General features: G+C 41.2%; 2 protein-coding genes across 3 annotated transcripts; one reads left to right on the top strand and one right to left on the bottom strand.

The window, feature by feature from the left end:
• Positions 1 to 6184: 6184 nt before the first annotated feature.
• LOC127756619 (chalcone isomerase-like protein 2) lies at positions 6185 to 8040 on the top strand. 2 transcript variants are annotated; one of them, XM_052281969.1, is made up of 5 exons: positions 6185 to 6384; positions 6751 to 6845; positions 6950 to 7108; positions 7384 to 7610; positions 7720 to 8040. In XM_052281969.1, the coding sequence occupies exons 1-5, from the start codon at positions 6224 to 6226 to the stop codon at positions 7879 to 7881; spliced, it is 804 nt and encodes a 267-aa protein (XP_052137929.1). In that variant the 5' UTR covers positions 6185 to 6223; the 3' UTR covers positions 7882 to 8040. The 2 variants fall into 2 exon arrangements, with proteins under 2 accessions (XP_052137929.1, XP_052137930.1); XM_052281970.1 differs by having other exon boundaries at positions 6252 to 6384; positions 6756 to 6845.
• A 3404-nt stretch (positions 8041 to 11444) lies between these two features.
• Positions 11445 to 12897, bottom strand: LOC127756661 (probable non-specific lipid-transfer protein 3). The gene is made up of 2 exons (XM_052282021.1): positions 12447 to 12897; positions 11445 to 11733 (listed from the first exon to the last, which is right to left on the bottom strand). The coding sequence occupies exons 1-2, from the start codon at positions 12791 to 12793 to the stop codon at positions 11724 to 11726; spliced, it is 357 nt and encodes a 118-aa protein (XP_052137981.1). The 5' UTR covers positions 12794 to 12897; the 3' UTR covers positions 11445 to 11723.
• Between the last annotated feature and the right edge of the window lie 1948 nt (positions 12898 to 14845).

Below are 14845 nucleotides of genomic sequence, written 5' to 3'. Positions count from 1 at the left end.
TCGCTGTTAAGTTGAGGGACCTTCGGTGAACTTATTCCTTCCACTTCCACCCGGGGAATTTTTTTATTTTTAATTTTCTTTATTAAAATATTTACAAAAGTAATTTTGTGTTTCAAAATTTTACAAAACTAGTCGCCTGCCGCCCTCTGGGAGGGCGATATTTAAAAATCGCCCTCCCAAAGGGCGATTTTCGTGACGTGGCTGACCACCGTTAGCGCACGCCTAACGGCCGTCTATAGGCGGCCTGCCATTTTGCAGGCGGCCCCCTCGCCGCCCTTACGGAGGGCGGTTTACTACTGTGCGGGGGGCCGCCTGCAAAAGGGCGGCGTGGACCCTGGTTTTTTTTGCAGGTGGTCCCCTTGCCGCCCTTACGGAGGGCGGTTTAGTACTGTGCGGGGGGCCGCCTTCAAAAGGCGGCGAGGACCCTGTTTTTTTTGCAGGCGGCCCCCTTGCCGCCCTTATGGAGGGCGGTTTGGTACTGTGCTGGGTGCCGCCAGCTTTAAGAGCAGCCCCCAGGTGTTTAGCTCGGTGCATTTAGAAAATTTAGTAAATCATCACTTTTAAAATTGTGAAACAAGAAAAAACATCATTAGAATTGAATGGTACGTTGTTTCGGCGGTTTGGAGCCCAACATGGGGTGTTTTTACACCGAAATATTTAATTGTTACTGTAAAAACTACATAAATGATTGTTTCGAAGTCGAAGGAGGAATAGTTTCAAACTAAATAAATCTAACTATTTTGCACTTAAAATTTTACGAAATAGGTATTTTACATAAACCTGATTTTTAGCAGTTAAAATTAGGTAAAGTATCATTTTGAAACGAACAAAGTACGTGCATTTTGACAAAATTTTAATAATTCAATTTTTCATATAAATTGGAGGGCTATGAGGGGGTTTGTTACCTATAAATTGTAAGTTACGCATAATTGTCGTGTATGTTGACTCATGTACACAATTGAAGGTGGAAGTTATAAAAATATAAGCATGTACATATAAATTATAAGGATACAACGTATCGTGGCGTCAAAGAAACTTTAGAAATCGGAACGATATAGTCACATTAAATTATAATTTGTGACGCATACAACAGCACAACATAGTAATTAAACATTATAATGACAAGATAGCATGGATAAAAGATACAAATTTGTCGGTCCTGACAAATCGAGCCTGAGCTTATCTACCGACCCCTTCCGCGTCGTTCAACATGTATTGCATTTTGATGGTCCTTCTCACGTTGGTACTCTACCTGTGTTTCAGACTCAGTTATCTTTTGGCCATCATATGTAGGATTGACATTGTCGATCCATAAAGTGAATGCACACCTCCTTGGATTGCCCTGAGAAACAAACATAGTTATTCAGATAGGATAGTAATAATAAGTAGATTCTACTTAAATTTGGAATTTGTTATACGTACAACGAAATCGTCGTCTACATTGGGGCAGACAAAGTATCTCCTGCTAATTGTTTGTTCTGCAAACGAGGTAGCCACCAGGCAGCGATCTGTACAACCACACTTTGGACGCTCCGACCATTTAGGTAAACCTAATGGATTGTTCCTCCAGTCTAAGCTTGCAATTTGTACCTGACGTTCATACTCCATCCATGCCTGAATGAATTGCGTGGTCGTCTCAGGTTGCGTTATCGTTTGACCAATGGAAGTAACTCTGACCGTATCGATCCATTGTACGAATTGACATTTCCTAACCTTCTCCTATTTGAAAATTTGTGTAAATAGAGGTAAGTGCATGAAAGTAGTGATTAGTGGTACCCAAAAAAAAGATACTTACGACGAAATCGTCGTCGTCAATGTTAGGACACACGAAGCATCTTTGTCCTCAAGTTCGTTGTCTTACGGACCTTATCACCTGACAACGGTCACCACAACGACACTCTGGACGTTCCCGCCATGTGGGGAGTCCTAGGGGGTTTACCTGCCATTCTAAAGCTTCCACGGCAATCCGACGTTCATGCTCATCCTTCCGCCTGAGGTAGTCCGATCTTGATTCACTACGTGCATATGGACGTGTCCCGTCGTTTTGTAGGTTCTCTGTATCTACCCACTCAATGTAGTTGCACAATGTACGGTATGTCTGCGTAAGATGTTATGATGGAGTAGAAATCTGTTAGCTTTTGATGTGTTCAGTATAGTTAATTGAACTTGTAATGAATGAATGATACCTGATCAAGGTTTGCACATTGGAAGAATCTCCTGCCCCGAGTTTCTACCATGAGGCTTGACTTAAGTATGCATCGATCCCCACAAGTGCATAACGGCCGGTCACACCATGGTGGAAACCAACCGGCGAAAGGATCGCTTCGCCAGTTGAGACACTCAAGAAATGGAGCTTCCATTCTCTCTAGATGTGTGGGAAGATGAAAGATGATTTGAAGAGCTTGTATTCGGCTTGTCTATTATATATGGCCGCAACTAGTGCTATAACTGGACTTAATTTTGTTCATCTGGCCCACTTGATGTGACAACACGTGCACGCGTGAGCATCATTCACTTTATCTCCGAGAACAGGGCTGAAAGATGATAGTGACAACTCGAACTACCAAGGTATATGTGTACTGTGGTTTGCTGCGCTACCTAAAGGAGCCAATCTTCACGCGCCGAAAGTTTGTTGTCGTATGCGTAAGTAGTTTTAATATACAGTGTATTGATGACACGAGCACATGCAAGCAGTAATTAATTCACGTGCGGAATCTGTGGTGCAAAGTTGATGCTGACAACTCGACGAAACGCTTTGTCTATAATGGACTGGACCGTCACGCGCCGAAAGTTAGGCTTCGTACGCATGGAATAGTTGTAGCAGTGGACATGTGGAAGGAACGAAATAGCAGATCCTCAAGGCAATGGTACCGTAGTACTAACAGCAAAAGTAATACTGGTCTACACAGCAAAAGTAATACTGGTCTACACAGCAAAAGTAAGCCTAAAGAAAAGTGCACACAACCACTCAATAGGTGGACCACTACTGCCGAGGCCTCTTACCCCGGTCCCTCCTGCCCTGCGCCCTAACGTGTCCCTGGGAGTACGTCAGACGGTCCGGTGGTACGGCACGGCCTGCTCGACCCTCCTGCACTGGTGTGACCAGTGGCTGCTCCTGGGTGTGCGCCTCCGGAGCTCCGCCAAGCTGTGAGGACCCAAGTATCTCCTGGTCTGGCACCCCGTGCAAGTCGTCATCGTAGAACCGGGCAGTAGGACATGTGCCACCGGCGTGTAAGGAAGAGGCTCCACTAGCAAAGATCCCTCGCGTCTGCGTGTCAGGACGAGGGATCGGCGATCTCTGTGACGAACTGCTGCCTCCGACAAAGGCGCCGGAAGGCAGACGGGGACCTGCGCATAACGTATTTAGTTAGGACGTAGTCATGTTACCAAGAATAAATCATATATACTTGAACTAACCTCTGGGCGGAGCAGTACCGTGCGAAGAACCAGCTGTAGGTCGCACAACTCCGGTACTAGGGGCGCGTGGACGTGGTGGTACTAGACCAGGTGGAGGTACCGCGTCCATGGCGCTGCGACAAGAGAAGACGCGCATGACAGCGTGCATCTTCTCCTGCATCCAGTCGAAGGTAATCCTCTGCTCAGCATCACTCAAGTGTAGCCCGGCGTCCAACCTCACTATTATCGAGGTAATATCGGCGTTCACAGCTCGTGCCGCGTCGGCCTATTCAAGACATAAGACAGCATGTCAGTAGGAAAATAATTGAAGGAACTGAGTAGAAACAATTGCCAGAAGTGAGTAGAAGTTCGACATACCCCCATGAAGTAGTCTCGGTCACGGTGCGTGGGGTACTCGTCCCTGACAGTGGCAAGTCGCGGCTGTGGTGCAGCAGGAGTGATGTTGTTGCGGTGATGTTGCGGTGATACTTCTTGACCCCTTGTAAGTGGCACTGGTGCTCGGTCACAATGCTAACTTTCCAATAATCTTTCCATTTAGCCTTATATGCATGAACACGCCATGGACAATCTTCTTTCACGCACCTCACTTCATACACATAATTGGTTGACTTGACCACCCTAAACTCTCTCATCAATGAGACCGCCCAATGCTTCACTGCCTCCTTCATATCCTCCTTATGAGCATACGTAGCACCCTCAATTACCTCGTTATCCTTGTATTCCTAGGGTACATGATGTCCCTCTGAGATAACAAGTCCCGAGAAGTCCCAATGGGCATTACATCACCTTCCTCGTCGGATGATGCATCGCCCTCTGCTTGCTCGTTATCCGAATCTTCCCTCTCCATTTCATCAACGATTGTACTGATTCTCTCCCCCTCATCTGCCACGCCCATGGCCTGCACCACCCCTGTGTCATTTCCCTCATCTTCCCCCGATGGTTCAACAAAATCCCCCACATGGCTTGGACCCTCGACATCTTCGGTTTCCATTGCAATATTTCTATCATTTTCATGCACCGACACAAAAATAACCAGGGGCCATGACCTTTTCAAAGCCATCTCCAGATACCGTTTCCAAGCAACAGTGCTATGCATCGGCATGAGTTCCCAAAAATAACCTTCCGTTGCACGACTCACTACAACCGATACTGACATTGTGTGGACTTCTGAGTCTATTCTAAATGCTCGCATCAACCAATTATAAATTGACTGAAATGATCTCTCGGCAGGCCTATCGATGCCCTTCGATGTCATTACAAAATCTGACAGATCAACACCATCAGGACCAAATCTAAGGTTGTCTTCACTGTGAACTATCTGAAACATGACCTTACTTGACATTGTGCCTGATGAAAAAATATCTATGTTAACTAAGTTCATATCATACTAACCAGATCTAACCCCCCATTCATCGATACATACTACGCCCTAAGTTAAAGATACTACAAATAAGTTGTATGTCCTATGTCTCAAATTCTAAAATAGGTTGTGTGCTACAGATCTACTAAAGTATATGGTAAAAAAACTAAAATGCAACAAAAAAAATGGAAACACATTTCAAATGAATGTATTACCTGTGATGGAGTCAGCAAACCAGTAGGGCTTCGCCGCTCCCCTTCTCCTCCTCCTCACCCCTCCCTCTTTCTCTTTTTCTGGATTTTGAGTGAATATAATGAAAATTCTGAGAGGGGGAAGGGGTTTTATACTCGGAGGGGTAAAAATCGCCCTCCCTAAGAGCGGCAAGGGGGCCGCCTGCAAAATTCTAGGCCGCCTCGCCGCCCTTTTGCAGGCGGCCCCCCGTACAGTAATAAATCGCCCTTCGGGAGGGCGGCAAGGGGGCCGCCTGCAAAAAACTAGGCCGCCCTTTTGCAGGTGGCCCCCCGCACCATAGTAAACCGCCCTCCGTAAGGGCGGCGAGGGGGCCGCCTGCAAAATGGCAGCCCCCCTATAGACGGCCGTTAGGCGTGCGCTAACGGTGGTCAGCCACGTCACGAAAATCGCCCTCTGGGAATCGCCCTCCCAGAAGGCGGCGGGCAACTACTTTTGTAAAATTTTGAAACACAAAATTACTTTTGTAAATATTTTAATAAAAAAAATTAAAAATAAAAAAAATTCTCCCCCCGGGTTGGTTCATCAGTACATGAAGAAGCCCATCGGCCCAGCATCAGTTTAGGCCCAAATGATCAGGCGGCCCATCAAATATGTGCACATGTGCTCTTCAGTGGTAGCACAGGGTATAGATTATTTGACTGTACGATTGGAGGGGGCAACTCCTCCTTTTTATATTACTATATAGAATATAGATTATTTTATGAAGTCACTCACATAAATACATTAAATATTATAAAGCTAATAAATAACTTTGAAAAAGAAGCTATTTAAGCCATGCTTAATAAGTTTGAGAAAACATACTTTCGGAAGCGTGCTACCTACATTAGCTGTTTAAAACGCCACCGAAGTGATATAAGACGAGGACGTCCTAACAAATTCAGTTTTGATTTCCTCGTCTTTGCATATATGGAAGGAACCGAAGAACTTCACCTCAAAAAAAAAAAGAAACTCTGCTCTTAACATATTAAATCTTGTTAAACTAGGATTAGCTTCGGTTTAAGCTGAGACTGCGTTTGGTGAACATTGCTACCTACCCATCCATTAGCAATTTAGGTCTCATTTTTTCTTGAGTTGCAGCGGTTTGGGACTTTGGGAGTGGTAGGTGTATCTGACAGTCTCGAATGTGCCACATCTCTTTTCTTCTCTCCTGTCTCCTTCTCCAACCTAACCCCTGCCTGCCTGCATCAACCATATATGTTGTCCTTCACCAATAAAACACATTGCCCTACTCCTCACGCTCTTTCGATCTTCCTCCTCTCCTCTCTATTTCTCTCATCAACAATTACCGCATCACAAGGAGCAAAAGCAGTTTCAGTTTCGGCTCCATTGCTTATTAATTTACCTCTACAGAAGAAGTAAGTTGATCTCTCTTTCTTGCTTCAATCTGATTGTTTCCTTGCTAGTTGAAAACTACTATTATATACTCTGTCTTTCGTCCATCTTGAGTGATATCATGAATTGATACACATTCTCATGAATGAATGTATCAAATTCCATCTGAAACTCTGGTAGTAGCTGCACACACATTTCAGAATTCAGACTTTGCACTAGCTTTGTGCATTGAGATAGAGAAATTACCAAAGTAGATGTAAGCATGTAAGAGTTGTTGAAATATGCTTACATACAAAAATTGTATAAAAAATATGATTATGAATGTACTAGTGAATAGTGATTACAAGATTTAAACTCCTAATCAATTAAGTTTGCATCATTGATGCAAGTTCAGTGGGCACAGAGATGGCCACCGTGGAGGTGGAGGGCATCCCATTTCCTCAGGAGATCACCGTCAGTAAGCCGTTATCACTGCTAGCCCATGGTAATTAATTAATCTATTAATGATTTATAAGTACTCCATTTGACTAATACCAGATTATGAGTACAACACAAGCCTCTAAATGCATTTGAAACAACAAATTGCAGGCATTACAGACATTGAGATTCATTTCCTTCAGATCAAATACAACGCCATCGGGGTGTATCTTGAAAAGGACAATGTACTAGGGCATTTGGAGAGTTGGAAGGGCAAGAAGGCAGAGGAGCTTGTGCAGGATGATGGCTTCTTTCAGGCCCTAGTTTCTGGTAACTAAAATGACTCCACCATTCAGGTTTTGCATTTCAGAAATATGTAAAACGGATTTGGAATTGCTTGTCTATAGTATATCAATACCATTCTCCCATTTCCAGTTACAGATCAAAAATAGTAGTATTATCTCTGTAGAGTTTATAGAACAATGTTCTATCCTAGAAAATAAAACAGAGTAAGGTTCAGTCTGCCGCTCCTGCATAACTGCAAGAAAAAAATGTTTCATTATTTCATTTGAGTCATGCTGATTGATGCTGTGGATGTACGCTAGCTCCTGTGGAGAAACTATTCAGGATCGTGGTGATCAAGGAGATCAAAGGATCACAGTACGGCGTGCAGCTGGAGAGCTCGGTGCGCGACCGTCTCGTGTCAGTGGACAAGTACGAGGATGAGGAGGAAGAGTCTCTGGAGAAGGTGACTGAATTCTTTCAGTCCAAGTATTTCAAGCCCAACTCCGTCCTCACCTTCCACTTTCCTAACACCCCTGGAATTGCAGAGGTATAATCTTGTAGAGTACTCCTTATATTCAGCTGGGTTTGGTTAAGATATCAAGTGATCAAATCTTTGTTCTTGCAAACCTAATTGAAGCATGCATATATGTGTGCAGATATCATTTGTGACAGAAGGCAAGGGCGAGGCGAAGCTGACAGTGGAGAACAAGAATGTGGCCGAGATGATTCAGAAGTGGTACCTGGGTGGAGAATCTGCAGTTTCTCCGACGACTGTGAAGAGCTTGGCAGATCAATTCGCAGCACTGCTCTCTGCATGAGGCATGGAGTAATAAACTACTGTAGTAATGTTGCCTGTTTCCCATTCATTTTTAACTCGATCATGCTTTGATTTGTCCAGCTGCTCTCATGTGCATGCTACAATTGATAATGGTATTGATTTCCCTACTACTTCAAATGCATGATTTACTTGCTCCAAAGCAGAGGAAACATACTCAAATGTATATGTTTCAACTTTACCTGTGTATCTGGTGCAAGCAACCTAAGACAGTGATAGAAGTGAAGGTAGGAATCTGTCCCTGTACTGCTCATGTGTTCGAATTAAGTCCACCAGTGGTTCCAACTTCCAACTTGTGTATTGGGCTTGCAAAATGAAGCTGGAAAAAGACACCAGAATATCTTTGAGAGCAACATCATGACACAAATTCATGAATAGTACTGTACTGCTATAGTTTGGTGTGCAGTCTTCAGTATTGTACATCCTTTAAAACCTCCTTTCAGTGTTGTACTCATTTTGGAATCAACCAACCCATACAAGTTACCTACTCCAACAAATAAATAAATTAGAGATGTTCTGCTTTAACTTCTTCTAAGGATGATCTAAAAAAAAGATTCTTCTAAGGGGAAGTTAGGATGCATGTTGCCAACAAAACGTAGATACTAGTCCACAGTCAAGTCAGTTCTTCATTTTGTTTTACAAAGAATATAGTACTATATTTGGATAGCAATGGAGATAAGATAGACACCACTTCGAATAAAGGAACAAATAAAGGGAGGAATCTCATAGGATCAAAATCACAGTGGATTTTTTATCACATATATATCCATTGAAAATTTGAAATTGTTGGGTTTAGTCCCCTATTCGTAATTGTTAATGGAGGGGTACAATTTAAAAGGTAAGGACGGTCGTTACTTATCAGACTAGTCTTTTAGGTTGTGTAGGCCCATGAGCTAAAGTTGTGGCACCAATTGAGTTTGTGGTGGAGCAGACCCAATGTGACCACGTTTGGTGGGCCGGGCTGTACACTCTATAACAAGTGGTATCAAAGCCCACGTATGAAAACCCAAAACATTTTTTATAGGTCACATGGTGGGGGAGCTCCAGTAATGTGGCGGGAGATATTGTTGGGCCTCGGCTACTTCAGTGGAGGTGGCAGATATTGTTTGGCCGTGGCCTGCACGTCGAGATCCAAACACTAAGAAACGTCATAGAATATCTAAATGTGATGACGACACCAAGATATAATATTTGTTAACGAGATTCAGCCGAATCCTATATCTCCGGACACTGATTATGAACACTCGTACTAGATGTAGCATAATTACAGCGTATCAGAGGTACAACAAACTTCCGTCGGACACCGTCGACAGCCATTCCCTCTCGCCTATGCTAAGTCGTTATGTGGTTAATTATAATAAGTTTGCCTCTCTATTTAAGAAGAGCTGATAGAGATTGACTCTAACTCTATCCTACTCCTATTAAACTCCAAGTTCTAAACTGAAATCGAATTTATATACATATTCACACAAACTCTAATAAGAAGAAAAGATAATCAATTAGAAACCTATATTGAATGGCTTAATATATCCGTAGAGAATTTTAGAGGAATCCAAACATAAGATTTGACATCACCGAAGACGTATTACTATGTGCCACCCCAGGCACCCTCTCCCCAAAATCCTACGTTATTTTTTTTTGAAGCATTATTTGAACAGAACAATTGAACATTTTCTGAGTTTTTACTCCAATGCTTGTGCCATAAATCGAGCGCAGAACGCTGGCATGGAGCGATCTTATTCTGCTACTAGTACTAGTTGGCAACGTGAAGAAAAGGGAATTGAAAAGGAAAAAGGTCTCAGGCATGGGAGGTGATTAGATGCTGGACAACACCAATTTGAGAAAAGGACTTGCCACTTGGGGGAAAGTTTGGCCAAAATACCAATGCAATTCCACACATTGGATTGAGCTCTCTCAAAAAGTGGACTCTGAAAGCTAGCTAGCGGCAGCGCTACATATGTCTCTATTTGTTCAATTAGTTTTCCCCGTTTCGTTTTCGTGTAAGAAATAATGTCGTATTTATATTTGTGCCACTTTCGAGGATGGACAACAATGCCCCTACCAGTATCTGGCGCACAATACAGGCTATGTTTGGCACCCCTTTTCCCAACCCTCCTCTCTCGTTTTCGCGCGCACGTTTTTTAAACTGCTAAACGGTGCATTTTTTTATAAAAAGTTTCTATACGAAAGTTGTTTGAAAAAAAAATCAAATTAATTCATCTTTTTTTAAAAAAATTAGCTAATACTTAATTAATTACGTGTTAATGGATCGCTCCGTTTTTCGTGCGTACTGTTAGTGTTGGGAACAGGGCTGCCGAACACAGCCTATATATGGTTTAGAGAAGTCCACATTAATTAATTTAATTATCAACTATTGCAATATTGTTCCAACTTTGATCATTTAACTCTATGAAACCGTTTATTTTTGTCTCCCAACACACTTATAGCCAATTTCGTTCCTTGGTCTAAATTTCATCCTTGGGGTCTATTCCAGGATGATTTTCGATTACGTGGAGTTGCAGAGGGTATAGGTTTCATGCCCAAGTCTATTTCCAATCAGCCAACGACAACTTTTTACAATCTATATATGAAAAGGAAATTAATGGATCTACCATTTCAAGCAATAGATAGTGCGCTTATCTATTCATTAGCTCATGTCGATCAAATTAATCTTAGGTTTAGACTTGTAGATAGGGATCGGGCTCCCTATCATTGTCGAATATTCACAATGTGAACATTTAAATTATACATTAAAAGACAGTGTCAATGTGAATATGGGTGACGATGTGAATTCTTAATGTGTGAATGTAAATGTATTGCCACACTAGTGGAGAACCCATTTTTAACACCAGTTGGGACCCGTTTTTAGTATCGGATGTAGAACCGGTACTAACAAATCGAGACTAAATATCTCGATCTTTAGTACCGGTTGAAATAACTGGTACTAAAGATGCATACGAAATAAAAAAAAATGTGTAGGATATGTGATTCGAACTCAAGATCTCTCACCTCAGCCCTCACGCGTGTAACCATCCACCAACTCCACCCATCAGACATGGATATGGATGCTTTCTTTTTAAACTAACCCTGTAGGCATCTTTAGTACCGGTTGTAACACCAACCGGAATTAAAGATGTTTTTGTACTTGGACTTTTAGAACCGGTACTTAAAAATATCTCTAGTACCCGTTCTAAATCTAACCGAAATAGGTATCCCGATAAAATATCAGTTGTGTAGTAGTGCCATTTTGTACGACTGTGCATAGTGTGGTGCATCTTTTTTAACATACTACAATAATGATACATGAAGTTGTCTTAAGGAACCGCTCGTGAAAAACGATTTTCACATACGGGTCTATTAAGACAACCGGCTGCACTAATTGTTTTTAGAGTGGGCTTGTTTTATGCCTGTAAAATAATAGAGATGATTTTCTATATATAGCAAGATCAAATTAAACAATTTTTTTGCGTATCACAACGAGGGAGTACTACTACTGCAGATTTCCTCAGCAAGAAGCTGGAGTAGCTAGTAGCTAGGACCAAGACATTTGGACAACATGCAATTCATAAAACGTATAGGATTACACGTACGCACAGATCGTGTACATACTGAAGAAAATTAAGATAGAACATGCACACAGGGAGCGTGCAACATAAAGTATACAGCTGATACAGAGAGAGAATGGAGCGCTGCATGTCTGCCGCAGCTGTTATTTTAATTACTTTGTTCATATATGCTGTAGCAAGTACGTGCTTAATTACTAGCTGATCAACTCCGATTGAGCTAGCATGTTAAGCTCGATCGATCGATCCAAGCAGGATTGATCTAACTGACCCTGCACCAAAGAAAAAAAATGCATATATATAGAAAGTTAGTTATTTTATGGGAAAATGTTTCATATCTCGAGAAATATCTCATTGTTGCTTTCATGCCCCCCACTTAAATAGCCATTAAAAAGTAAAACAAAATGATAAGCTAGATTAATATTAAATATACATGTCCATAAATATACATATTTAAATTCAACTTGTACTTGCAACAAAAATAACGGATATAATAGCGAAAATACGTTAAGTAGTGTTAGTTTAGTTTGTTGTTTCTCTAATTAACTTGTATAAGTTGAATTTAATCTTTTATGTCTATGAAGTGAGATATATCTCACATATGATAATCTATTTTAACTTGTAAAAGTTTTTATTAAATATTACTCTGTTTCAGGTTATAAGACGTTTTGACTTTGGTCAAAGTCAAACTATTACAAGTTTGACTGATTTTGTAGAAAAAAAGTAGTAACATTTTTAACCCAAGACAAGTATATTATGAAAAATTATTCAATTATAGATTTAATGAAACTACGCTGGTATTGTAAATATTATTACTTTTCTATAGAATTAGTTCAACTTAGAATAGTTTGACTTTAACTAAAGTTAAAACGTCGTATAACCTGAAACGGAGGAGTATTTAGATAGCACTAAAAAATAAAGAGATATATGTGTGTATATATATAGAGAGAGAGAGGGGACGTCATAATAAAGAGAGATGATATACTTGTTGCAGTCGGTGGAGAGGCTGATGGGGAAGCCAACGTTGACGCCGCACTTGCCGGGGACGCCGGCGACGGTGCCGAGGTTGAGCGACTTGATGCTGCCGGCGAGGCTCTTGAGGCAGCGGCAGGCCGCCTGGCGGTCGGCGGTGGTGCGGGCGGCGTTGTTCAGCCCCTTGACGCCGTTGCAGCATCCCTGCGTCAGCCCGCTCCTCCCCGTCACGTACGAGATGCACGGCGCGATCGCCGATCCCACCTGACCGCACGTGATCGCCGCCGACGCCCCCGGCGCCGCCACCACCATCGCCACCACCATCACCGCCACCACCACCTTACCGTTCAAAGCCGCCATATTCAAGATTACTGATTTGATCGTCGGATGATCGATGATCTGATGATCGAGTAGCTAAGCTAGCTAGCTAATCGTCGCCGCCGGTGATGGATCGTCGGTCGATGGGGTGGAGGGTATAAATAGGAAGCTGCTGGCAACGAGCTGAGATGCGGACGATGGAATCATACATCCATTGATGGCAGTCGCTGCTAGGTCGTTGGGAGTTGGACTCAGATCGACCTAGGTACTCTACTAGAGTCTGAATGATGTACGTACTACATCACATGTGTTCCGTGTTCTCCAGTACTACCTTTGTCTCAAAATGTTTGACGCCATTGACTTTTTTAAACATGTTTGACCGTTCGTCTTATTTAAAAACTTTTGTGAAATATGTAAAACTATATGTATACATAAAAGTATATTTAACAATGAATTAAATGGTAAGAAAAGAATTAATAATTGCTTAATTTTTTTAATAAGACGAACGGTCAAACATGTTTAAAAAAATCAACGGCGTCAAACATTTAGGGATGGAGGGAGTATATTTTTATGTATACATATAGTTTTACATATTTCATAAAAGTTTTTGAATAAGACGAATGATCAAACATATTTAAAAAAGTTAACGGCGTCAAATATTTAGGGACGGAGGGAGTAGTAGCTATCAGTATCAGGTGATTTAATTACATCATGGGCGATCGAGTTGGAATTAATATTTTGCAATCGATCTCTCCTCTATCGAGCGAATTCATCTTCAACAATTAATATTGATGAATATTGCTCCAGTCTTCTGAATATCAACGTTAAGGCCCTGTTTTTTTTAGCTTGGGATTATTATAATCTAGATTATTAGGAGTAAGCTGAAAGAAACAGACAACTTATTGGAGTAGCTTATTATAATCTGGAGTCCAGCTTATTATAATCTGATAAGCTCATTTATGTGAGCTTTTTCCAGATTATTAGGTGAAAAATTACCCACCATACCACCACACTCTCTTTTTAGACTTGCAAACCTAATAATTTTATAGTAATCTGACTCAATAATCCAGATTATAATAATTTTAAGCTAAAAGAAACAGAGCCTAAGTCTTCTGAATCTGATCAACGACATTTGTACAACATGCATGTGTTCCGTTATATAGTTCTATCAGTATCAGGTGATATAATCATGGTCATGGGCGAGTAGGAATCATTATTACTTGCGTTTAGCTCTTCTAGCGAAATCATCTTCTAATTACGGCAATGAATTATTTGGAACACCAGAATCAATATTCCGATAAGCTTTAATTTCGGTACTACTGAATTTTACGTTACTATATGTGTACGTGCCTAGCAAAATTAAAAATTAAGTTACTAGTACTACTCTCTCTATTTTCTTACTCATGACATGGTTTACTTTTAAACGTTATATTTCGACCGTTCGCCTCATTTAAAAATTAAGTAGTGCATGTAAATATGTAAATACGTAAGTTATGTTTAATTTTTCTATATATAACAATAAAAACAAGTGGCAACAAAATAAATATACATAGCTAGTTTTAAATAAGATGAACAGCTAAACATCAAATTCAAAAAATATCAATATATCACATATTTGGAAACAGAGGGCAGTACAATGCAACGTGTACATGTGGATGCTACTGTGTGTGATGTTATTGTCTAGCTACTGGTTCCCTCAGGGCGGCGTACCTCTACAGCCAGCAGAAATGGATTATTCATCTGGTGTCTGCTCATGCGACGACTCATCTGCAATCAACACGATGTAGGACAATGCAATATACGCATGCCAAGCAAATAGGAGTAATTGCCATTTGCCCCCGCTGCGTGCATGCATGATATAAGAGTAGCTTTTGTGTGTGTGTATAGGATTTTTAATTACCGGCGTCGATGGATGGTTATCCAGCCTGTTACAACCAATCAAAAATCTGGCCAGCAGGTCTTTACTATAGCTGTTATTCAATCAAAGAAGGTACAATAACAGACTATAAGCCATCTATAAACTTATTTTAAGAAGATCAAATATAAGAAATAAGAACAGCGGGCTACAGAATTATAACCAGTTGTAACACATAT

Source organism: Oryza glaberrima, chromosome 12, assembly GCF_000147395.1.
Source record: "Oryza glaberrima chromosome 12, OglaRS2, whole genome shotgun sequence".
Taxonomy (NCBI): domain Eukaryota; kingdom Viridiplantae; phylum Streptophyta; class Magnoliopsida; order Poales; family Poaceae; genus Oryza; species Oryza glaberrima.
This window is presented reverse-complemented; position numbering and strand designations above follow the sequence as displayed.

Coding starts and splice junctions, on each gene's coding strand:
- LOC127756619 (XM_052281969.1), top strand. CDS start 6,224: ATGTTGTCCTTCACCAATAAAACACATTGCCCTACTCCTCACGCTCTT. Junction 6,385..6,750: donor AATTTACCTCTACAGAAGAA/GTAAGTTGATCT, acceptor CATTGATGCAAG/TTCAGTGGGCACAGAGATGG. Junction 6,846..6,949: donor GTTATCACTGCTAGCCCATG/GTAATTAATTAA, acceptor AACAAATTGCAG/GCATTACAGACATTGAGATT.
- LOC127756661 (XM_052282021.1), bottom strand. CDS start 12,793: ATGGCGGCTTTGAACGGTAAGGTGGTGGTGGCGGTGATGGTGGTGGCG.